The sequence below is a fragment of the Pelodiscus sinensis genome, chromosome 9 (assembly GCF_052426305.1).
Source record: "Pelodiscus sinensis isolate ZL-2025 chromosome 9, ASM5242630v1, whole genome shotgun sequence".
In the NCBI taxonomy this organism is placed as follows: Eukaryota; Metazoa; Chordata; order Testudines; family Trionychidae; genus Pelodiscus; species Pelodiscus sinensis.
Window position 1 is genome coordinate 62,371,444 of NC_143060.1, and position 26,026 is coordinate 62,397,469.

At 42.5% G+C, this 26,026-nt stretch overlaps 1 protein-coding gene across 7 annotated transcripts in view; it reads right to left on the minus strand.

Moving 5' to 3' along the window:
- Positions 1-26,026, minus strand: part of RALGPS2 (Ral GEF with PH domain and SH3 binding motif 2) — a 214,042-nt gene that overhangs the window by 142,533 nt on the left and 45,483 nt on the right. For 6 of the 7 annotated variants that reach the window (XM_075936867.2, XM_075936866.2, XM_075936865.2 and 3 more), the window contains exons 6-8: positions 25,681-25,731; positions 14,928-15,011; positions 473-562 (exon numbers count right to left, since the gene is read on the minus strand). In XM_075936867.2, coding sequence (XP_075792982.1) covers positions 473-562; positions 14,928-15,011; positions 25,681-25,731 — 225 coding nt within the window. The remainder of the gene's footprint in view (positions 1-472; positions 563-14,927; positions 15,012-25,680; positions 25,732-26,026) is intronic. The other variant, XM_075936864.2, reaches the window with a different exon arrangement.

A 26,026-nucleotide genomic window follows, 5' to 3' on the forward strand; every position in this document is an offset into this window, starting at 1 on the left:
AATTGTATTTCTTTTGGATGTAAATATTTCCTAATAGACCGATTGATATTAGCCATGATATTACTAGAAGAAAAGGATGTCTCAGGTCCTTTCCTTCTCAAAAGCAAAAATAAACAATGTATTTAAACAGCTTAGCCAGAGCAAAGTAAATAGTCAGAGCCTATCAGGATTATCCAACAAAATGGATGATAAATTATACGAACAGAAAAACAGAATTAGTAAACATTTAAAATAAATAATCAGAGCATTTTCTTAAATGAAGTTAATTTTTCTTTAGTCATGTAAATTCTGTGTGTCACCCTTTCCGCTAATGTGGCCACACTGATGAGGCCAAACACTACCACATGCTAACAGACACCACTGCAGCCAAATGGAGTGTTAAACAAATATTTATGCACATACATTTTTGAAAGGGTGAACTCAGACATGAAAGTTTCAGCATTGCAATTCCCAAAACAAATAAAAATCTTACCTTAGCAGTTTTAATATAGTGGCTCAAAACTTCAGCTCTTATTTTTAAAGTTTGTGCATGAAGAATCTCTCTAACCACCCAGAAACTCACCTGAAAAAGAAAATTCACCTCGTTTTAAAACACATAAAAAGGTAGTTAAAGCATATTTGTTTCAAATATTAAGTGGAAAAAAATTATATTAAAAAACTACAAACCAAGTATATTTGCAACTTTAAGTTATAAAATGCAAAACAATTAACATTGCTAGCATTTAAAAATACATTAAATGCTATTCTACAATATGAAGTTCATAATTCTATTCTATAGTGATAAACTGAAAGACCCTGCAGCAACAGCAGCTACACAAATTTTACTTATGAAGTTATGTAATTGTGTTTTTCTAGGATGCCACAAATTTTAACCTATGATATCCTGAAGTTAAGGAAAAAATATAATTTGAAAGTACAAAATTATGTATTTATTCACTATGAAATTATGTAGCCACAATACTTCAAGGCCTAACTAAAAACTTTCAGTAAAATAAGTGTGTTGCATGTATATGCAGATTTCTAATTCCTTACTTTCTTATTTGAAAGTTGTTTCTAAATCCTCTTCTCTTCCCTTCCCCCCGCAAAAAACTTCTCATGGATTTCCTCACTGAAGACTAGCCATGTATAAATGTAGCTTTAAAGTTTTGCTGTCTGAGTTGACTTTGTATAAAAAGTTCATGTTTAAAATGGGAAAAGTGTTTTTCCCCCGAATCATCCATCTCAAAAATATATGAATATGTTTTGAGTAAACTTCCCAGAAAACATTCAATTTTGAGCTGAAACTTTGAATTAAGTTTTGGCTCCAGTTGAAATCAATGGCAAAACTCCCATTGTTGTCAGTTGGGGCCAAGAGTTCACTCACAGAGGAAAGTTTCAGTTGCAAGACAAACAATTACAACGCTTAATAACAGTTAACACAGCTTCAAAGCTATATGGTCTGATTTTCGAAGGTATTTAGCACTTGCACCTTACATTAACTTCAGTGGGATTTGTGGATGCTCAGTGCTTCTGAAAATCTGACCAATAATATTTAAACTAAATAAAGGCTTAAAGTAGGAAAGCCTTCCTACACTCTAGAGTCCACAGTATGATATCTTGTCACTGTTAGATAAACTGATTTTGACAAGTAATTTACACTATGCATTTTCTTTGTTAAAATCTTATAAGATTCACAAATGTGATTTTTAAAAAAATATACTACTTCAGACTCAGTTATGAACACATGCATTACAAATTGATGGATTAACACCACACCTCATTTGAAACCGAAGTACACAAGCAGGCAGCAGCAGCGCACACGCATGCACATGCACACTCTCAAAACAACTGAAGTACAGTAGTGTGCTAAACTATCTCAAAAAATAAAGGGAAAGCAATTTTTTCTTCTTCTGCACAGTAAAGTTTCAAAGCTGTACTAAGCCAACATTCAGCTGTAAACTGTTTAAAGATCAACCATTACGTTTTATTTACGGTTACAAATTTTTCAGTTAAAACAACCTCCATTCCCCCAAGGTATTCATAAGCTCTGAGATTCTACTGTAGTATGATTATATACCACACTGTGTGAAGTGTACATCAAATGTGTTACTGGAACACTCTTTTAAAAAGTTTGGCTGCTACCAAATACAACATATCAAAAACTGCATTAACATTTAAATTTTTCACTTTAAATATGTAAAAATGAAAATAGAATTGACAAAGTTTTAATATCAAAGAATAAAAATACTTTTTAGTTGTGACAAATTAGCAACAGTGAACACTGATGTACCTTATCTTGAAACTTATACTACTATAAAATGCTGGAAAAGGCTTAACAAAATGTAACAACTACTGTTTCCAGAGTTCTAAAAAATAAAACAGGATAAATAGAAACATTCTCTGCTATATTCTACTCTTCCCATCCCCAAACTTGTACTGTTGCTTCAACTTCTGAGACAGTAATAAATTATTTCATGCAGACTCCGGCAGGATATATAACCAGACACTATCCTTATGTCTACTTTCAGTAAAAAAAAAAAATCTTGTTTATCCTATCTAGCCTCACACTGTGCAGTTTTACAGTTCCTTATTTGTTTATACAGAACAGTGCCAGGATAATCAAGTCCCTAAAATACTGTATTCCCGTTGAACTTATACTGATTTGGTCTAAACTAAATTCACTATCACAAAGTAAAACAGCTCTGACATAATTCTTGTATGAAATGAAGATTCAGCATCAGACATTCATATTCATTGTACTTCAGAACTGAACTATACCTTCTTAAAAGAAAATCCTGAATTCCATACTCAGTTTTTATCCATTCCTTACCAAAGTAAATGAACATAAGAATGGCCATACTGGGTCAGACCAAAGGTCCATCTAGCCCAGTAGCCTGTTCGCTGACAGTGGCCAGAGTCAGGTGCCCCAGAGGGGGTGGACCGAAGACAACGATCAAGCGATTGTGTCTCATGCCATCCATCTCTATCCTCTGACAGAGGCCAGGGATACCATTCCTACACCCTGGCTAATAGCCTTTTATGGACCTAACCTCCATGAATTTATCTAGCTTCTCTTTAAACTCTGTTATAGTTCTAGCCTTCACAGCCTCCTCTGGCAAGGAGTTCCACAGGTTGACTATGTGGTGTGTGAAGAACTTCTTTTGCTTATTAGTTTTAAACCTGTTACCCATTAATTTCATTTGGTGTCCTCTAGTCCTTATATTATGGGAACTAATGAGTAACTTTTCTTTATTCACCCTCTCCACACCTTTCATGATTTTATATACCTCTATCATATCCCCCCCCCCCCGTCTCCTCTTTTCCAAACCAAAAAGTCCCAGTCGCTTTAGCCTCTCCTCATATGTGACTTGTTCCAAACCCCTGATCATTTTAGTTGCCCTTTTCTGAACCCTTTCCAAGGCCAAAATATCCTTGAGGTAAGGAGACCACATCTGTACACAGTATTCAAGATGTAGGCGTACCATAGTTTTATACAGGGGCAGTAAGATATTCTGTGTCTTATTTTCTATCCCTTTCTTAATAAATTCCTAACATTCTATTTGCCTTTTTAACCGCCGCAGCACACTGTGTGGATGTTTTCAGAGAACTATCCACGATAACCCCAAGATCTCCTTCCTGATTTGTCATAGCCAAATTAGCCTTCATCATATTACATTTGCCATTTTGTTGCCCAATCTCTCAGTTTTGTGAGATCTTTAAGTTCTTCACAGTCTTCTTCTGTCTTGACTAACTTGAACAGTTTAGTATCATCCGCAAACTTTACTACCTCACTGCTTGCCCCTTTCTCTAGATCATTTATGAATAAGTTGAATAGGATTGGTCCTAGGACTGACCCTTGGCGGACACCATTTAAATGGACACCCTCTCCATTCTGAAAATTTATCATTTATTCCTACCCTTTGTTTCCTGTCTTTTAACCAGTTCTCAATCCATGAAAGGACCTTCCCTTTTATCCCATGACAATGTAATTTACACAAGAGCCTTTGGTGAGGGACTTTGTCAAAGGCTTTCTGAAAAATCTAAGTATACAATATCTACCGGATCCCCCTTGTCCGCATGTTTGTTAACCCCTTCAAATAACTCTAATGGATTAGTAAGACATGATTTCCGTTTACAGAAACCATGTTGACTTTTGCCCAACAAACTATGTCCTTCTACGTGCCTAACAATTTTCTTAACTATTGTTTCGACTAATTTGCCCGGTTCCGATGTTAGACTTACCGGTCTGTAATTGCCAGGATCACCTCTAGAGCCCTTTTTAAATATTGGTGTCACGTTAGCTATCTTCCAGTCAGTAGGTACGGAAGCCGATTTAAAGGATAGATTACAAACCACAGTTAACAGTTCTGCAATTTCCCATTTGAGTTCTTTTCGAACCCTTGGGTGAATGCCATCCGGTCCCGGTGATTTGTTCACGTCAAGTTTTTCTATTTGTTCCAAAACCTCCTCTAACAACACTTCATTGGGAATTTGGGAAATGGGAAGTTATATGTGTGTGCTCATGTGCGTATGTGTTAGTTAATTGAGTCTGGCTGGATGTGTCCCATTCGTAGCATCTGATATGCAAATTTAAATGTCAAATGTGCAGAAAACTGACTTTGTACTATGTTAACCAGTTTCAATGTGGGCTCGAATAAAGATTGTGAGTGCCGAATTTGTAAATGAATTCCAATTCAGCAGTTTCCCTCTGTAACGGAGTGATAAAATTCCTATGTAGAAGAATGGCTACTTTTATATCCATTATTGAATGTCCAGGGAAGTTAAAATACTCCCCTACAGGTTTGTGTGTGTTACCATGCCTGATGTCTGATTTGTGTCTATTAATCCTTTATTGCAGACACATACATGGCTAATATACATAGCACCAGACGGTCAATCCAATGAGGATGGTACTAGTGATTCCAAGGCAATTTTGCCCTGGGGAACTTTTTTTTGCCAGCTGTTCACTCGATGGGGACGACTGCCATTTTTGTTTCGTGGTATTTTCAACAATTAAATCTTGAGGCAAAGGAATAGGTAAACTCAGATCCCAGGCTGCTGACAGTGACCCTTGCTGAGGTAGAGACTGGTTCCAAAGAGGGTCTTAGGGACTTCTCCATGAAGAGATATTTTAGTTGGAGAGATCGTCCCTTCAGTGACCTTGCTGGTAACTTTTTGCAGTGGGGGCATTTCTGAAGTATGCACGTCTCCTCAGAAGTGGTTGATACACTGAGCACAGCCAGAGACAGGAACTGATAGCCTACAAATGAGACATTTAAAAACCAGGGGAACCCAGCATGATGAGAGGGATTGGTAAAGGCAGAGAATGGGTGAGAGATTAAGAATAAAAAGGGTTTTTTAGTTTTTCTCTTTATATAGCAAAGAAAACATTTCCTGCAGGACGACTGAGTGACATCAGCATGTCACTCTGCATCCCCAGGAGGCCTGATCCATGTGACCACTTTGTGAAATAGGACAAAGTGCCTCCATCCCCGCATGCCCCCTTGACCAGCGTCCACTTGCCCCTGGGCCACTCCCCCAGCCTGCTCAGCCCATGCACCTACCACGTGATGTGGCTTTGTACAGTCCAGGCTCTGAGGGACACTAGTGGTTTTTGTTTTGACTGGTGGTATACATTCGCACATGTCTTGGTGGACATAAAAATGATTCTGCACATGGATGGAAAAAATCCATACATGGATAGAAAGGTTTAGAGGGAATATTACGCACTGTCTGTAAAATACTGCCACTATTCAATGCATTTTTACACCAATACAGGAGGGGCACCCAGTGTTTTAAGCTTCAGTGCAACAGAACACGTATATCCCCCCCCACTCAGCTAAGCCATATTCACCATGATTAGAGCTGTAGATTACTTTTTGGAGCACCTTGCTACAGAACCAAAGGACAACTGGTATTTCTTATTAAAGGCATTTATGGGGAAAATGCAAGGGGATTTTAAGATTCCCCTTTTACTGTAACTAAGTCTAAGAATCTATCTATTAGAATTAGCAGCCTCTAATGTGGTGGCCTTGAGAGACTCCCTCCACACCTGCTGCATGCCTGATCCCGGAAAGAAGAAAAAAGGACTATGGAGTACATGGCCTCCAAGATCCCTCAATCCTCTATGGCTTTGGACAAGCCATATAACCGTGACCGTGGAAAAGTCCAAGAGCGGAGAGAACAGTTGCTGCAGGAGATGTTAAAGACTCAACAAGGTCATTAGAAAATACACCAGGACATCATGGGTTTTCTCATGAAACAAACTCAGATGTTGCAAAGCATTATTGACCTACATATCAAAAGACTCAGCAGTCTTTCCAATCACTGGAGAACACCATAGTCAGCACTCACAACACACTAGGGCTGTGTCTAGACTGCAGGGTTTTTTCAAAAAAAAAAGTAGCCTTTTTTCGAAAAAACTTCACCTGCGTCTAGACTACAGTCATGTTCTTTTGAAATTAAATCGAAAATGCGGCTTTTCTTTTGATGGCGGTACTCCTCATTTCACGAGGAAGAACGCCTTTTTTCGAAAGTGTTCTTTTGAAAAAAGGCCTTCTTGAATGCAAACAGGGCTTTTTCGAAAGAGCATCCAGACTGCCTGGGTGCTCTCTTTTGAAAAAGTGACTCACTTTTTCAAAAGAAGAGGTTGCAGTCTAGATGCTCTTTTTCGACAGAGGCTTTTGAAAAAGCCTCTTTCGAAAGAGGCTTGCAGTCTAGACGTAGCCTAGGTGGCAACAATGTATACTTCCTAACTCCTACCATTTCATGCCTGTGACAATTAGAAGCACTAAAGATACACACATGCATATATGAAAACCACAGGTCACCGCATGTCTTGTCATTTCATGTTACATTGCCGTAGGTTTTACATACTTAAGCAAAAATGTTCGCTGTTTACTTCAGTTTTTCCTTTGAGTATTAAATAATAATTCACTCCCCTTAGAAAGCTGGCTACAGGTTCTCAACTTGATGCTTTTTAATAGCACTTCAATTTTGTCTGTTTCTTTGTGTGCAACATTCTGGGGAAGGGGGGGTTAGAATGTGTATTTTTATTGGTTAACACAAAGCAGTACAGAATTCAGATGGATGGATTACTGCCTCCTGCTATTTAATCTCCATACTCAGGATAATTATTTCATAAAAACATTAACCACACTATTGAAGCAGACTGTTAAATGTCTTAAGGACTCCCTCGGCTATATTGCTCCATGGCTGGCTGGAATTCAGCAGATAATACACTCATTCTTCACTCACACCCTCACAGTAGTTCTTCCCTCTTCACCTCACAGATATGCAGCACAAAACATGCAGCTATCAAGAAGGGGATATTTCCATTGTTTATATCCAATCTAGTGAGTAAACAGCACCAGAGTCCCTTCAATCTACCAGACACATATTCAGCAACCATTCTGCATCTGCTTGGCCAGAAGGTGGCTCTTTCTTTGATGTTATTCAGGTAGTCAGTAAAAAGTTTCATGAGTCAGGGGAGGAAAGGGTAGGTTGGGTCCCCCAGAATCAGTAGAGGTTGCATCCCCCAAAACCAGAATTATTTGGTCTGGCACATCCATGGTCCAGCAGGACATTCATGAATCAAAGAACCTTGGCAGCTTAGTAGCAGGACAGCAATCCAGGAGGGGCTGGGATGAAGCAGAGGGACAGGCTGGAGGCAGCCCCACCAGCAGCCTGCAGCAGTAGGACCAGTTCAAGGTAGCCTCCAGCAGCACAGGACTGGGCTGGTGACAGCCCATGGCCACAGCCAGAGCCCCAGACAGCCCACAGAAGCAAGGCCACAGCCAGTGGGCTGCTATGGGGCAGGAGCCTGAGCCAAGCCCTCTGCATCCCATAGCTAGAGGACAATGGCTGGGGCTAGCAGCAGCCCCACCAGCCCACAGGAGCATGGCACCAGAGCTCCAGGCAGCCTGCAGAAATGGGACCAGAGCTCAAGGGCTGCCACGGGGCTGGGACCGGAGGCCAAGCCTTTGACAGCCCAACCAATGCTATAGCCAGCCTTTGGCAGCCCGCAAGAGCACAGGGCCAGAGTCTCTGGCAGCCCATGGCAGTGTGAAATACTGAAACCCAGCAGGCATGCAGTCTGGCTGGGGCATCAGCAGCAGGGTCAGAAACTCAGCAGGCAGTCCGGCCAGGGCTAGAGGTAGTGCCCATCCTCCCCCTCCCCGGGAGGTGGCAGAATTGGCAGCTGGGGGCTGTGGCAGGGAACCCTCTCTGGTCTGGAAAGTTCCCTGGTTTGGGACTGGTCAGGTCCCAACGGTTCCAGATCAGGGAGGTCCAATCTGAATTGGCATTTCAACATCATCAATGGTAATCTGCTTCTCTGGGAAGAACATCCCTGATTACAGCTTTCCGAAAAGTCTTGTGTTCTTAATAATGCAAGCATCGTGTACTTTTACCAACTTTTCCACAGATATTACAGAAATGTCCCAGGGAACCACTAGAACTTCCATAATCATGGAAAAGTATCCATTTCTGTTGATGTACTCAGTCACAAGATGGGCTGGTGCCAGAATAGGATATGCATGCTATCACTCCACAGTAGTTTGAGAACCTCTGTTGTTGCAAATTCATCCTGTTTCTAGTATATTACCCAGTTACAGACCTGTGCAGCAGTAGATAGTTAATGGCCGTAACTGGAAAATTAATTTGGGGGGAGAGGGGGCAGTTGTTCATCCAACTCTGCTGATTGCCCACTGACTAATAGCAATCCAGCACTGCAAATTTCCAAAGTGTAACCACCATTTGCTTCTCCTCTATGAGTGCAATTTTAGCTATGGTACTTCTCAGGTAGGGGTCTGGGTAAAGCTTGGTGCACAGATCCAAACTCTGGCTTTTTCATCCACAAGTTCTGCAGTCACAGCTTGTCATTCCACACCTGCATTATGATGTGATAATACCAATCAGTGCTGGTTTCTTGGGCACAGAAGCAGCAATCCACCATACAGTAATACTACATGATGTCAGAAAAATGCCATGCTGCCACTGGTATTCAACAGCATCTAGCCACTGCACTTGCAAGTTCTACAGATACAGGAGGATAATGCATCCTGTGTCAGCATAAATATGATTTATGATGAGCTGTGTAGTGTTCATGAAAGTGACATTTCAGGGAAATAAGAATCTGGTTCCCACAATCCATGAGCGAATCCATGGCATTCCACAAAGCACTAAGAAAATGTCCAACAAGACACCGCAGCAAGGGGTACACTGCAGTACACACTCATATTGCACTGCATTTATATCCATGCAAGTAATTGAGCTGAGAATGCTCAGAGCTAGCCCAAGAGCCCAAATGTGCATACACATGAATGATAGACAAAAGTTGGTGGCTCGATACAAAGTTCTCTTGATGAACTTCAGTCTACTGCACACGATCGTTGTTGCTTCCAAAATCAGTGGATCAATACTGCTGAAAAGCATCTATAAGTGATTTAATATTCATTTCCAATTCCTTTCCAGAGCTTTACCATCTTTCCCGAGTCAGAAGCCTGACCAGTTGAAGTTCATTTCCCTGTCCACCTCTCCTTGAATGTGGAGAGGACAAAGCACCAGTTCCTATTCCTGAGCAGATTTCCCTTTACATTTTAATCAATACTCAGTTTCCAGTAAAAAATGTAAACCAGAAAGGTAGATTTTAAGTGAGTGTAAGTTATAGCATACAACTCAAAGCTGATTATCTAAGGAAAAAACAACACCATATTCTGAGTTTTATAGACTAGACAGGATTTGAATCTCACCTTCACAGACAATATAAGCGGGCCACTTATCTTCCATATACAGACTAGAAATCTCTTCAGCCCTGCAACTACCTCCCTTGTTCAGTCTTTGCTCTCCAAACATGGTTTTCAGGTGTCAAGTTGTCAGGGAAGTGAAGACAAAAGTTAAGTGATAGTCTCCTTTTATAGTTTCTTCCTGATTACTGGCAAGATAATTTGCTGTGATAAGAGTCAAACAGCCTCCAATGCGTATGTGCTATCTCAGTCCCTAATTGTTGTGTGTATTTCCATTTCCCTTAGTGGGTGATCAACTATCTGGCCTCTCCCCGGTTGCACCTACAAGGCTGGTTGTGGTATTCCCAGCCTCATATTTTAGTAACACAACTTCACTTACAAGGATAGCATATACAATCCAGCAGATTAAGACTTATAAAATGATACCTCTCAAGGCCTACTTTGTACAAAATCATCATAATTATATCATGGTAAATATGAGGGTGCTAGGGTATTGCTTTGGGGTACAGTTTGTCAAAATTTCAGTGTACATTGGAACAGAGAAAGTTTGACATGCAGTATACCTAATCAAGACAGAGTCTGTAATTTTATAGATCACTTAATTTTAGCTAACCTGAGCTCCTCAAAAAGACTGTATGACTTCAATGGGGGAATTACACCCAAAATACAAATCTCTGGAAATAAGTCATTATCATCAAGGTCACTAACTAATACAGCAATAGGAAACTGTATAAAACTGGATAGTTAAGGGAGGAACAGAATCAGTAAGAAGATGGGAGTGATCCAGTAGGTTGTCTGGAAATTGGCTATTCAAAGTATTAATGCTAAGAAGCCCTGAGATGCATTTTGTTGGATGTGTATAGTTGTTTGGGATCTTCTCCCACCCCATTCCTCAAGTTTGAGGGAAGAATCATTAAATGATTTTCAGGCCTTATCTGACTCACCACAGGACAAGGGTTAAAAAAAGAAGACTGTATCTAAAGGTATCTAAAAGGGTGTGTCAGAGAGGAGAGACCAAAATTGTTCTCCTTGGCCTCTGATGATAGGACAAGAAGCAATGAGCTTAAACTACATCCTAGATGGGGTTACTCTAAGGTAACTTACCACAGCATTACTGGCTGGAAAACCATTTTCAGAGAGTAGTTATTTACGGTTCAGAGGGCATCACAAGTGGGGTTCCGCAGGGGATCTATTTTGGGACTGGTTCTGTTCAAATATCTTCACCAATGATTTAGATCAGGGATCAGCAACCCTCGGCATGTGCACCACAAATGGCACATGGAGCCGATTTTCCTTGGCATGGGAGATGGGAGCTCAGCCCCATCCCACCTCCCCTGGCAGCCTGTGCCAATATTCCTTTAATGTGCGTACCTACACAATGATGCACAAAAAAAATCTAAGCCTGCCCACCTCTGCAGGAACTCTCACTTTCCTCCTGCTCCTGGAAGGTAAGTGTTGTGGCCGCTCTGCTGACGGGGATGGCCCAGGGCTGCACTGGGAAGGGGAGAGGGGTTTGGGGACTAGAGCAGGGGTATTGAAGCCAAAAGTGGCCTCAGGACCAGGGTGTGTGTGTGTTGAAGCCCTGGGCAGCTTGGGGACTGCAGAGGAGGGGAGTGTTGCAGCCGTGGGTGGCCAGCTGCCATTGGCTGAGGCCACATTGTGGGGTGGATGGCGTTTCAGGCCTAGAACACGTGGCGGCCGGGCTGGTTACTGCCGCAGCATGCTGAAGCCATGGGCGGGCAGGTTGGGGACAGCAGGGGGTGTTGCAGCTACGGGCAGGTGGGAACAGGAAGTGGGGGGGGAGGGGGAGGAATGCTGAAGCTGCAAGTGGGAGGGTTGCTGCCACTGGGAAATGGAGCTGGCAGGTTCAAACTATGAGCTCGAGATCGGAGAACTGAGCAAGGCCAAGGATCACACTAAACAGTAACAACTGCATCTTAATTTATTTATTAATGAAGCTGTTGTAAGTAGGACTATTATTGACCAGTACTCAAACCTGCACATAGAGGTGAATTGGTCCAAACTCAGCACTCCACCTCTGAAAGGTGATTTAGATGATACCATAAGAGTATGCTTAAGTTTGCAGAGGATACCAAGCTCAGAGGGGTTGCAACTGCTCTGGAGGATAGGGTCATAATTCAAAATTATCTGGAGAAACTGGAGAAATGGTCTGAGATTAATAGGACGAAGTTTAATAAGGACAATTGAAAGTACTCCACTTAGGAACAATCAGTTGGAAAGCGAATGTCTAGGAAAGAGTACACCAGAAAAGGATCTTGGGGTCATAGTAGACCACAAGCTAAATAAATGAGTCAACAGAGTGACACTGCAAAAAAAAAAAAAAAAAAAAAGCAAACATGATTCTGGCATGCATTTACAGGAATGTTGTGAGCAAGACACGAGAAGTCATTCTTCTGCTCTGCACTGATTAAGCCTCAATTGGAGTATTGTGTTCAGTGCTGGGCGTCACATTTCAAAAAAGATGGAGAAAGTGAAGGTGGTCCAAAGAAGAGCAATGAAAATAATTACAAGGTCTAGAAAACACAACCTATGAGGGAAGACTGAAGGAATTGGGCTTGTTTAATTTGGAAAAGAGAAGACTAAGAGGGGACATGATAGCAGTTTTTAGGTATCTAAAAGGGTGTCACAGGGAGAAGGGAGAAAAATTGTTCTCCTTGGCCTCTGATAATAGGACAAGAAGCAATGGGCTTAAACTGCAGCAAGGGAGGTTTAGCTTGGACATTAGGAAAAAATTCCTGTCAGGGTGTTAAACAGTAGAATACGTTGCCTAGAGAGGTTGTAGAATCTCCATCACTGGAGATATTTAAGAAATCTATCTAACCTGCTCTATCACAGATGATCTAGACTCGGTTGCTTCCCTGCTTCTTTTTCTCCACAGTCCTCAATTACAGAAGTCTTTCATACTCCAATTTACAGTAATTTCACTAACCAGGTCAGTTAAACGGTTAGTCATTTACACTCAAACACTCCACTAAGAGTGTGAGGAGGTCTGGAAACCAATGCTGCCGGGGCTATCAGGATTACTGAGGCCTGGAATTCCCTGACCCTGAGGGTTACCAGAAAAGGGGGAAGGCACACAGCAGTCCCCGAGGCCAGGGGATCATGAGCTCATCTCCCAGAGACCCCAGGCTGTGGCTGAATAGAGAGCAGAACCAGGGACACTTCCTATTGATGCAGGTCACAAACAAACAGGTACAGGGGGAAAACCCCCACCTGCGGAAAATAGAGAGGGCTACATCTGCCCTGAGACACCACTCGTGCCCCTTGAAGGGCCTGCTGAGGCAATCCTTCAGCTCCTTCTGGGCTCCAGGGAGATTAGTGGCCACCAGATGAATACTGTGAGACACGCAGAACTCCCATAGGAGGAGAGCCTCCTTGCACGGGAGATAGGAGCGGGCACCACCCTGTCTGTTTATATAAAACATTGCAGCCGTGTTGCCGGTCAAAATCAAAATGCACCAGTTTTGAAGCTGCAGAAGGAAACCCCCCCAGACGAGGTGAATAGCTCTCAGTTCCCCGACACTGATTTGGAGGGAGAGATCCTGCAGAACTCCTTGCCAGAGGATGTAGTGAAAGCTAGGACTTTAACAGGGTTCAAAAAAAGCTAGATAGATTCATGGAGGTTAGGTCCATCAATAGCTATTAGTCAGGATGGGTAGGAATGGTGTCCCTAGCTTCTGTTTTTCTGGGGATGGGTAACAGCTTCTGCACTTCCACCCTGAGAAGATGCTCGTGAGAGGGGTCCCTGAAGAGGGAAGGGAAGGGTGAATGGGAAGGGGGGGTGGAAGTATAAGGGAATAAAGTGTCCCCTTCTTACCACATCCAGGACCCAGTGGTCCATCGTAATATGGGATCAGGCAGGATGGAAGATGAAAAGGTGATCGGTAAAGGGTCTCCAGTCTGAGACTAGTGCACTGTCCTTGCTTGCACCTTCAGAGATTTGGCCTGGGGCCTTGGGGCTTGCTGCAGGGCCCTGCCCTCCTGTCGGAAGACGAGCGGGAGGGACGTCTGCTGCTTCTATTATTGTTGCAGCCCCTTCGTCAGGAAAAATCCGACCTGTTCTGATGAAAAGAGCAGGGCGGGGCCCTAGGGAGAGAGCTCCTCTGCGGAGCAGGAGTATGGATGCCCAGGGAAGATGACAGAGGGATGAGACAGTGGGAGGTGAGATTCAAAGCTATCAGACTCAATCACAGAAGCAACTGTTAAATTCTTGCATGAGAACAAGGAAAGCCGAGGTTAAAGCATAGAGTCATTCAAGGAAAGAGCCCTGAAAGACTCCAGAGGGGAGAATTACCACATCTGATATACAAAAATATGGCATTATAGAAATATAACATCAAGGACTTATTTAAAAAGTTAGTTTAAAATAAAACTAAACAAAAGTGGCAAACTGATTTCATAAGCTTAAGCAAATGGAAATATATTGGTTGACACAAGATGTGGGTGAGGTAATATGTTTTACTGGACAAACTGGAAACCGGTGAAAGACAAGTTTCTGGGCTATACAGAGCTCTTCTTCAGGTCATTTCTGGCTGAGAAATTAGCTCAAATAGGAGATTCATTGGCAATTCATTTTAGCACAGTAGGACAGGCTGTTTGAGATTTGTAATAAACTTAAACCATCTGCTTTCAGTGGTCAGATTCTCACTACCTTTCATAAATTGGGATTAGCGGCGGTATATGACCATCTAGCCACATTTTCAACAGTCTTCTCAGAAGCTCAATAGTCATTCTGATGGAATTCAACATCTTTTTTGGACAAGAACTGCTACATAAATCAAAGTCACTAAATAGTCTTATAATGGGAAAATGTTTCTATTTCATCAACAATCCTTTTTACATTAAATCCTTCACCCAGATCGCCTTATAAAAGGAAATGTATAGCAAATATCTATGGGAAAACCCACTTAACCTCTTTTCCTTGTTTTATTCATCAAAATTTATTATTAAACAAACCAGTTTATAGAACAAGCAGGCCTTTAAAAAGAATGTGAATTATTACAAAGTTGACTTGCTCTAAATTAATCACAGTTTCACCTAAGGAAGTCATTTACATCACAGCCATGTCAACCCCCAAATCTTTAGTAGTAAATGACAAATAGCATATAGATTAAACATTCCACTTGGATGATTTTTAACAGATACATAGTCGTGTTGCCATTATAATATGCAAGAACTCACATGATTGAACCTTCTTGTGAATGCAACTGCATTTGGTGCAGAACTGTACTTCTCTTTCTTATTCCACCCACAACTTGACAATTCCTGGAACACGAGGGAAAAATTAGTTTATAATATTTACTGTTTATTGAGTGCCATCAGAGTGTTCAGTACACTACAAAGAGATTTTTTATATACATTTCAAGATACTCAAATCTTTATTTTCTTTATTTTGACAAACTAAATGGAATGTACTGAAGTATGACAGTCAGGTCAGAGGGGTACAGGAAAGTAGTAGAGGGGAAATATATTAGCCCCAGATTAAATAGGTCTCTGTTCTTAGGGTAGACTAACAACAGCTGATCCAGAAGCAGCACAAACCTGGTAGACTCAGAGCAATTAGGCCAATTAAAAACACCTAGATCATGGGTCTGTAACCTATGGCTCTTTTGTCATTCCCAAAATACATGCAACTTTTTTAATGAAAAATGAAAAATTCAAAATTTTAAAAACAGGTAATTACTCATGTCAAGATGGCCCTTGTCTATTTCACCTTTAACTGTTCGTTTTAACAACCATCAATCCTCTCCACTCATTGAAGGTAATGTATATTCTCTTATTATTTGATTGGTTGAGAAATCTTTCCATCATTATAAGTGATGGTGAACTCTGACCCCCTAACAGTAAAAGAAAGATGACATGTACCAAAATTTTCAAAAAAGAGTGGACAGACTTCTATGCATTCATGGAGAGGTCTGGATCTCCACAGTCTCATTTGTAGTGAGATACTGTCCTCAAGGAAAATGAAACCAAAAAAAAAAAAAAAAAAATCGAATTTAGAATGGCATTTCATGACAAAACATGCCGCATTTGCTACAATATACCTGAAGGGTGACACACAAAAAAGCCTGTGGGGAGCTGCAGCAAAAAAATGAACATTGGACAAAATAGCCCGCTGGCTTGGTCAAAGAAAGGCGGGAGCCTAAACTCCGCAAGTTTTGTGAGCTCTTACAACACTATTTGAGAGGAGAAGCCTTTCACTGAAGGGGATTACGTGAAGAGTTGCATGTTAAAATTTGGTCATGAGCTATTTGACGAGTTTCACAGCAAGGACAAAAATCTTACAGAAAATTCAAGACATGCCATTGTCTGCAAAAACAGATCATGACAGAGCTGTGAAAATGGCCCATCAAATCTACAAGGAACAAATGCAAAATTTAAGTACAGCTACTTATTTTTCATTTGCTTTGGATGAGACAACTGACATGTGACAATCAGTTGTGTATTCTGGGACAATATATTTGCGGAAGTGCTGTGCACAAAGAAGTAATTGCAATATTACCAATGAAAAAATCAAACAAAGGGTTAAAACTGTGATGAACTTTGTAAACAAGAAAAATACAGTTGGATATCTTGTGTCTGTGGGTACAAATGGTACATCTAGCATTGTCAGCAAATTCGGGGATTCCCTACTCTTGCCAGAACAACTGAACCACCCGCTTTTGAACATTTATTGCACTGTGCACTTTGTACGCAATCTTGTGGAACCAAAGTCAGAAATCTAATGAGACTGGTCATTCGCATTGTCAGCTGGATTCTTGCACAAGCCATTAATCACAGTCAATTTCAGCGACAGTTCGAGGAAGTAGATTCTGAACACTCAGATCTGTAAATGCACAACGTTTGCTGATTATCTTGTGGCAAAATTTTGTCTTATTTTGCCACCTGCATTAATGAAAGTAAGTCATTTTTGGATACGAAGGGTGTCAAACACACCAAGCGCTCAGACTACGACTTTTTGCTCAAGTTTTACTATCTTGTCAACATAACTGGTTGTTTGAAGACGCTGAATCTTAAGCTACATGGCAAGAAAATACAGTCCTGAGACTGCAGCAGGCAATGCTTGGATTTGAGTTAAAATTCACTTTCTTCAAAGATATCAAGATGGGAAGACTCGTAATCTTTCAAAAGGTGTGAATGTTTCGTGATTTGTATCAGAGAGAATACAAATAAACAGCCTTGATTTGCAACAGCTTGCCAGGTTTGTTTCTGAGCTCTTGATGGCATTCAAGTCTCATTTTGTTGACTTTTGCAACCAATGCTCTGTTTAAGTTTTTGATTTGTTCATATAAAGCGTCCGTTGAAGAACTGGATTTGACAGTCATTCCAGGCATCTCAGTCAGCGATTTGAAAATGGAAATGGCAGATTTCAGTGAGTTATGTACCTGGATGGAAAAATTCGTTAAGCTGAATTCTGATTTAGAATGCCTTGCTCAACAACGTGCAGAACTGGCAAAATGGCACAAATGGGCTGACATGAAGAAATTGGAGCACGATGATAATCTCAATCTGCAAACTTGGAAAGAACTTCCTGTCACATACAAAGCCATGAAGTATAAGGTAATTTGTGCTCAAGATTGACAGAACACAGCCTGAACGTGTGCATGAAGCTAAATTTGACCAGTTATGATATAAACTTCAAAGAAATGTGTGCAAAGATGTAGCAACAGAAGTCCCATTAAATAAAGTCTGTGAATACAATGTTTCAATTATGCTATTACTAATTATGTCAAATAATAATATTAAATTGCATATTTTCAGTCATATAAATGGGCACTCTCACACTGGTTCTTCATTGACCACTTTTCTGAATTTTGAAATAGTTTGGCTCTGGTTTGAAAAGGTTGCCGACCCCTAACCTAGAATCAATTAGGAGGTTTCCAGACTCAAGGGAGACAGATTAATTAGAACACCTGGGGTCCAATTAAAAACCTCTTGAGATTGGTTTAAAAAGGGCTTCCCTTCTGCTTGCTCAGTGTGAGAGGAAGAAGCTGATAAGAGGAAGTGTGGTGGAGAGTCTGGGAGAAGAAAAGGCAAACAGATACAAGGAGGAAGAACATCTGGTGCCAGGGAAGGCTGCGGGGAAGTGGGCCAGGGATGCATAGCTGTCATGCAGCTGTTACCAGAAACTTTATAGACAGTTGTTATTACAGAGTTCCTGAGCTGGAAGCCAGCGTAGAGGGCAGGTCCTGGGTTCCTCCTCCACCAACTGTCCATTTCAGTAATAGGAAGAGACTGGCTTTGGTACAAGGGTTTGTCCTACGCTGTACAACCTGGAGGGGCCACAGAGACTATGATGTTTGGTTTTCCCTCTTTCCCCCATGTTGGCCAATGATGAAAGTAGCTCAACAAACAGCAAGCCAGGGTCTAACCTGAGAACTGCTGGGAGCCTCTGAAGTGAGTAAGCACAGGAGACACTAAGGTTAAGGAGGGTCGTTGTCACAGAAGTAACAAATACACACAGTTACACTTTTTCCAGTTACACTTTTTCCAAATTGTTTTGGTATGTTTGATGGTATTTCTATCTTGTTTACTATGTAAATACCACTCCTAAATTTTCAAAATCTGATTTTAGGTTTTGATTTTGATTGAATTCAAGGTTTGGGATTTTTTTGTTGTACAGGCAGTCCCCGGGTTACGTACAAGATAGGGACTGTAGGTTTGTTCTTAAGTTGAATCTGTATGTAAGTTGGAGCTGGCGTCAGCCGCTGCTGAAACTGATTAGTTTCAACCGCAGCTGAATCTGGATGCCAGTTCTGACTTCCATACAGATTCAACTTAAGAAACCCAGGCATCCCCAAGTCAGCCGCTGCTGAAACTGACCAGCAGCTGACTACAGGAAGCCCGAGGCAGTCAGCCGCTGGTCAGTTTCAGCAGCGGCTGACTTGGGGACACCTGGGACAGAGCAGCTGGGGTGCTGCTGGGTTGCTCCAGTAGCGCGGCTCCTCGGCGCTACTGGAGCAACCCAGCAGCACCCCAGCTGCTCTGCCCCAGGCATCCCCAAGTTAGCCGCTGCTGAAACTGACCAGCAGCAGCTGAATCAGGACGCCTGGGGCAGAGCAGCTGGGGTGCTGCCGGGTTGGTCCGGAGCGGCGCTGCGGGACCAACCCGCCAGCCCCCAGCTGCTCTATCCCAGGGGTAGGCAAGAAAAGCCTGGTCTGCTGGGGGGGGGGGGGGAGCCCACTAGCTGCACACCCCCCCAGCAGACCAGGGAGACGGAGAGCAAAGCCGCGGAGCACGCCCGCAGTGGGACAGCCCAAGCGTGCCCGGGCTGTCCCGCTGCGGGCATGCTCCGTGGCTTTGCTCCTGTCCCCCTGGTCTGCTGGGGGGGGTCCAGCAAAGCCGCCGGACCCACCCCCCCAGCAGACCAGGGACACCAGAGCAAAGCCGCCGCCCAGGCGGCGGGAGTCCCGCTGCCTGGGCGGCTTTGCTCCGGGGCAAACGAGCAAAGTCGCCCAGGCAGCGGGACTCCCGCCGCCTGGGCGGCTTTGCTCGGGTGTCCCTGGTCTGCTGGGGGGGTCCAGCAGCTTTGCTGGACCCCCCCAGCAGACCAGGGAGACCGGGAGAAGCTTTTCTCGCCCCGGAGGACACGGGTGGTGACCCGCCGCCCGTGAGCTCCGGGGCGAGAAAAGCCCCGTTCGTAAGTGCGGATCCGACATAAGTCGGATCCGCGTAAGTCGGGGTCTGCCTGTATTCTGAAATGTCTCCTTTGGAATCCCCTGTACTTGAGCATCTATGATGTTCAACAAAAGCCCAATCACGCCAGATCTTTTCTTTATGGTAAAAGAGATAGAATTAAATTTGAATAACTTCTTTAGGGAACTGGTTCTACTGTCCCAATGGAAAGTAGTGGTTCTACTGCCAAAAACCGTTGAAGGATTTGTTAGTTTTTTTAAATGTCTGTAATACAAGTATTTGGGAACTTTTCAAACTCAAATACCCTCGCTCTATCATAAGAACCTATATATCTACAATGGAGTTCTTTCAAATTGGAAGGAGGGAGTGAAGAAGAGAGAAAGAGAAACATATCCTCCAATCAGATAGGGAGATGCTGTTTCTTCCAAGTGGAGATGTTTGAGTAAGAGGGTTATATCTTTTTAGGTTTGCATTTTAGGTTTAATAATGGAGTAACGTAAGGTAATATATTTAACATTTTATTAATCAAGCCCTTTAGTTAAATATACTAAACCTTAAAACAAAAAAAGTAAGTAAAGAGACAAGGTTTTGGTACTGTGCCTATGTTAATGAGATTACAAATATTTAAGGCCCGGGCCTCTGATGTGAATGGTTTTGATTTTGCTTAATATAAAACAGTACTGATAACCTTCAAAGAAGAGCTTGTGCATTTGTTTGAGCTAAAGGACTGCCCACACTCCTGCCAGGACTTCCCTCCCATGAAATTCCTGCTTGATTAATGCTTGGTATCTGATTTTTTTTTCTGTTGAACCTGGAGTATCAAAATAGAAAATGATGGAACTCTCTGAAATCCCATGTTATGGCCTTCTACAGCAGAAAGATTTCTACTTCTTTTCTGAGTTTCTATCACCCACCTTAGTGTGTGTGTGTGTGTGTGTGTGTGTATCACCTTTTCAGCTGAAGAAATGGAAACCACAGGTTGTTTTCACAAATTGTGTTTGTTTCACTTGTCTGCTCTTCAGATAGGATTCCTAGGTGTTCTGGTAATTACCCTGGATGCATTTGACTAGGTGGAGAATGTGACTGAATCCACAGTGGCATTTTCCTTGAAGGATGATGTGACAGATTTTATGTTAAGGCAGGCTGCCTCCATATATTTCAGTAGGAGCAGTCCTCTAAACCAGCAGTTCCCAACTGCCGGTCTGCGGCTGCCAGGCCATTCCCTCAATTTCTAATTAGCCCTACCCAGTGGGATTTCCTATAAGCTACATGCCTGCACATGCACAAAAATCACTTCCCAATGCAGCAGTAGGCTGAGTGGTGGGGCTGGCAGCCGGGTGTGCTCTAGCTGGAGCCGGGGCCGGGGCCCTGGTTAGGCAGTCCTTAATGGAGTAGCTGCTACACAGCCTGGCTGCTAGGATCTCACAGAGTGGCTGTGGTGCTTGAGCTCTGCTTGGAAAGCGCCTACCCTGGTCATGGGGGCCAAGCGCCACATGGAAAGCAGCTGCTCCAGCCGCCAGGGCCAAGAGAGTATTTTAAGGCATTATGTGAGGTGTCAACAAGTCTTTAAAGAAGAAAGTACTGTAAAGGTTTAAGATTTTCCATGTGATTAATCTGTCAGCCACAAGTAAAATAAGGTTAAGACCCTTGGAACAGACGCAATCAATCAGTCTGTTATCCTGTTTGGTTCCCCAAAAGTTGGAGCTTCAGGAACAGTCTTCAGACTTTACAAAAGTTTTTACTGGTTTTTTAAAATGTGTGTGCGTGGCAGTTTTTCAAATTCTTGGTAACCATCATGTCCCCCCTCCTTTGATTTGCCTTCTAAAACGTTGGGATAAAATTACCATCATGAATATGCAAATATATCAGAGCAGGTCCATGAACAGTTTTAAAAGGTTGGGAACCACTGCTCTAAACCAGGTTTGATCTATTCAAACAAAAATAGGAGGCCAGACAGAAAAGATTCACCGGTGGCTTAATTATCCGTACACTGTGGCTGTGTCTACACTGGGCCACTTATCCCGGAAAAGCAGCCGCTTTTCCGGAATAAGCTGCAAGCTGTCTACACTGGCCGCTTGCTTTTCCGGAAAAGCAATGACGATCTACTGTAAAATTGTCAGTGTTTTTCTGGAAAAACTATGATGCTCCCGTTCTGGCAAAAGTCCTTTTCTGGAAAGACTGTTCTGGAAAAGGGCCAGTGTAGTCAGCACAATAGTCTTTTCCGCAAAAAAGCCCCGATTGCGAAAATGACGATCGGGGCTTTTCTGGAAAACCGCGTCTACATTGGCCATGGACGCTTTTCCGGAAAAAGTGCTTTTCCGGAAAAGCATCCTGCCAATGTAGACGCACTTTTCTGGAAATACTTTTAACGGAAAAACTGTTCTGTTTTAAGCATTTCCGGAAAAGGGTGCCAGTGCAGACGTAGCCAATGAGAATTGTATTTTCCTATACACTTTGTCAGTGGGGAAAAGGAATAATCTGTCAATAGGCATGACTATTTCTTTGGTCTCAGCAGTCATGGAAACATACACAGAATCTGCACCACACAGATGTTTTCCCCCCTTCTGGAAGTTATAATATTTCATGAGATGTCTATTAAAGCACCTCTCTTTCATTGGCTATTTTGATTCTAAACTGATCACTTCAACAACTCCATTGATGGGAAATAGGTTTCAGTTTTTGAGCTAGAGGGAAAATATTTCTCTTATGAGGAGATGGCATTTCTGCTTGGTTTATTTTGGAGGTACAACTAAGATAAATGTCTCCTTACTGTGGTTTTAAAATATTCATGGGAAAATAGACTGTTTTGAGAGAGAATCTGATTCTTCAGAGTCAGTTTCTGACAAATCTCCTTCCTTCAAGTGATATAGAATCTGAAGCGTCACATTCAAGAAGGCTATGTTGCGTTCTTCGTCTTTTTTGTGTAGCAGTTTCATTTATCACACCTGTTAAGTCTTTGAGAATAGATGCATAGAATCAAGCACAGCTCGGGGGGTGGGGGGGGGTTGTTTCTGATTTGTTTTTGGCTTTTATAAGGCAATCATTTGAAGTTCTCTGGGACAACTGTCACTAGGCTGTGTGGGCTTAGGATCTGGGGAGACAATGGGCTCATCTAGACTACACTAAAGTGTCAAAAGAGGATTGCACTTTTGAAAGCAGAGCTTTCGAAAGTGAAAGTAGTTTGGATGTGGCTTTTTCATCAAACCCTCTCTTTCAAAAAGACACTCTTCCTCAAAAAAATGAGGTTTACATGGCTCAAAAGGAGGAGGTTCCGAAAGTGAGATCAGAAGATATGCAAATTTCCACAGAATCTGCATAACCTCTTTCGATACGTTAGCATAGTCTACATGAGCCCTAAGAAAGAAGCCACTCTGATTTATGAATGCCATTACCATTAGGCAAAGGAAGGGGACCACAGAAGTAAAAGAAAAGTCCCTTATCTCCTTAATCTATCTAGTTTTTCTTTTAGAACTGAATTTGATTATTACACTTATTTGTCTCTGCCTTTCCTCCACCTCCTGTGTGTTTATTACACAGAGTAACCTAGCAAAATTTGGCTGCTGAGTTTTCTTCCCCTCCCTCTGGTGACTCCATACGATGCAAGTAGTGACACTGAACAAAGAATAAAAGAAGAGTTGCAGGACACTGGACCACTCATATCTGAGTCACTGCCTCGTTGCTAGTACACAGCTGACTGCTTGCTGTGTGCAGTGCTGGCAGAGTATCAAGAATAAAACACATGCAAGCTCAAGCAATAAAAAATTGCTACAGCCACGATTCCATTCCTATACAGGGAAGGTCATTAGAAAAAGTTCTTTCTAGTAAAAGTGGTTTGTTTTTTTAAAATCCTACCACCCATTTCATTACATAGTGGCTGCAAACATGCTTCGGTGGTGCAATTAAGAGTTTGAAGGCTGAACTTTTCTACTGATAATTCTTGCATTAACTTAAATCTTTCAGCAGATATAAAAGTCTTACCCATCTCAGAATAATCAAATGTGCCATATGCTCATGAAGAAAACTATATTTGTACATGGAAATCACAATTCAGAATTCAAGGCTTTTCTGCACGAATGCCAGAAAAACAGTGACCTTAGACAGCATTGAGATATATCCAAGGCAGAGGCCCAAAGAGCTACTAATGAACAATAGACTCCTTCCTAAGGAAAGAGAGTACATGATGATGTGAAAGCCTAGAAAATATTAAGCATGAAGACAGCTAACACAATGGAAACCCCATAACTGTCTGAGATGAACAGACTGAGCATACTATACATCCCATCCCACCATTTAAGGTAGCTAAAGTAGGCCAGGTCATGCTCTTGAGAGCATGGGAAGCTATACAAGGGGGAAGAAAGGTGCCAGGGCCACACATGGTGGTTGGGGAGTTACAGAGCAAGCCTGCTACACAATGGCTCCTGCAGCTCCTGTCCCCTAGTGATGACCAAGTTTGGCTCCCTGTTCAATGCGCTTCAATCTGACCAAGGTATACAAGGTTGCAGTGCCCAGCTCCACTTGAACCAGAACAGGAGATTTTAAGAGTCAAAGAATAACAAGTCTCAAACCCAGGATTCTTGGGAACTGGTATGCTGCTGTAACTGCTATTAATCTTAGAACATTAGAAATGGAAGAGACCTCGACAGGTCATCGAGTCCAGTCCCCTGCCCACACAGCGAGACCCAGTACTGTCTAGAAGACCATCCCTGATAGATGTATGTCTATCTAACATGCTTTTAAATATCTCCAGAGATGGAGATTCCACAACCTTTCTTGGCAATTTATTCCAGCGTTTAATCACCCTGACAGTCAGGAAGTTTTTCCTAATGTCCAACCTAAACCTTCACTGCTGCAGTTTAAGCCCACTGCTTCTTGTGTTATCCTCAGAGGCTAAAGAGAACAATTTTTCTCCCTCCTCCTTGTGACACCCTTTTAGATACCTGAAAATAGCTATTATGTCCCTTCTCAGTGTGTTCCTTTCCAAACTAAACAAGCCCAATTCTTAAAGTCTTCCTTCATAGGTCATGTTCTCTAGACCTTTTAATTATTTTTGTTGCTCTTCTTTGGACCTTCTTCAATTCCTCCACATATTTTTTGAAACGTGGTGCCCAGAACTAGACACAGTACTCTAATTGAAGCCTAATCAGCGCAGAAAAGAGCTGAAGAATGACTTCTCGGGTCTTGCTCACAACACATCTGTTAATGCATCCCAGAATCATGTTTGCTTTTTTTGCAACAGCATCACACTGTTGACTCATAGTTAGCTTGTGATCCACTACGAGTCCTAGATCCCTTTCTGCAGAACTCCTTACTAGACAATCGCTTCCCATTCCGTATGCGTGAAACTGATTGTTCCTTCCTAAGTGGAGTACAGTAAACTTCCGATAATCCGGCACCTTTAGGACCCAGGGGGTGCCGGATTATCAGAAGGGGGGGCTATGAGGGTCTGGAGTGGGGTGGGAGGGGATGCCACCCCAGACTCCTCATAGCCCCCCCCCCTTACGATAGCGGCGTTGCGGGACCAACCGCCAGTGCCCCAGCTGCTCTACCACAGGTGTCCCGAGAAAAGCCTGGCCTGCTCGGGGAAGGAGGGGGGGGGGCACATTAGCTGCGCCTCTCCCACCCAGCAGGCCAGGGAGACGCGGAGCAAAGCCGCGGAAGACCCAGGCGGGGGGACCGCCCAGATGCGCTGCGGTCCCGCCGCCCGGGTCCTCCGCGGCTTTGCTCCGCATCTCCCTGGTCTGCTGGGGGGACCCCCCCACTGCAGACCAGGGAGACGCAGAGCAGCTTTTCTCGCCCAGGAGGACGCGGGCGGCGGGAACGTGGCGCGTCTGGGCGGTCCTGCCGCCCGCATCCTCCAGGGCAAGAAAAGCCCCGTTCGTAAGTGCGGATCTGACATAAGTCAGATCCGCGTAACCCGGGGACTGCCTGTATAACAATTTTGGTTTTTACCTAGTAAGAAAAGTTAATACTTTAAAAGTTCCATCATATATAGTCAACCACATATGTTTAACATTCAGAAACCATGCAAAAGAAAGATTCAGACAGAAACTTTGTTTTATCATTACTTGACCGTTTAAATTCCAGTTTTCCCTAAACACACCATTATTATATCCAGATATCCTCATGATGTTTTAAAGCCATCTGCTTCCAAGTTTTGTAAGAAACGGAAAAAAAAAAAAAAAATCAAGATAATTGAGAATATATATTCTCCAGCTCCAGAAATTACGTTTGTTGGTTGATATCACAAAATCTTGACTATTTCGTTTTAAATTGAAAACAAAACTCATGAACTACTCACCTCTGGCTGAATAGCTTTAAATACTGGGACATCCATTAGTGTTATCTGACCCTGAAAAAAAAAGTCATACATTACATTCAAAATTAATTTTCTTTCCCTTTAAAAATCATACCTAAGATGCCAGCTATGCTTGTTTTGCTTTGATGCATTTTCTTGTTTCACTCTAATCATACAAGAAATATCAGATATCATCAGTTACCAACAAATACCTTTGCTATTACCATTAAGAAACGCTGCATATGTGAAATATAAACCAGTGGTCAGTATTGTACATTTATTCAATTAAACAAAATCCTATCTACAAGCAAGTATGTTATTTTTATTAACCTAATCCTGCATTTGTGTG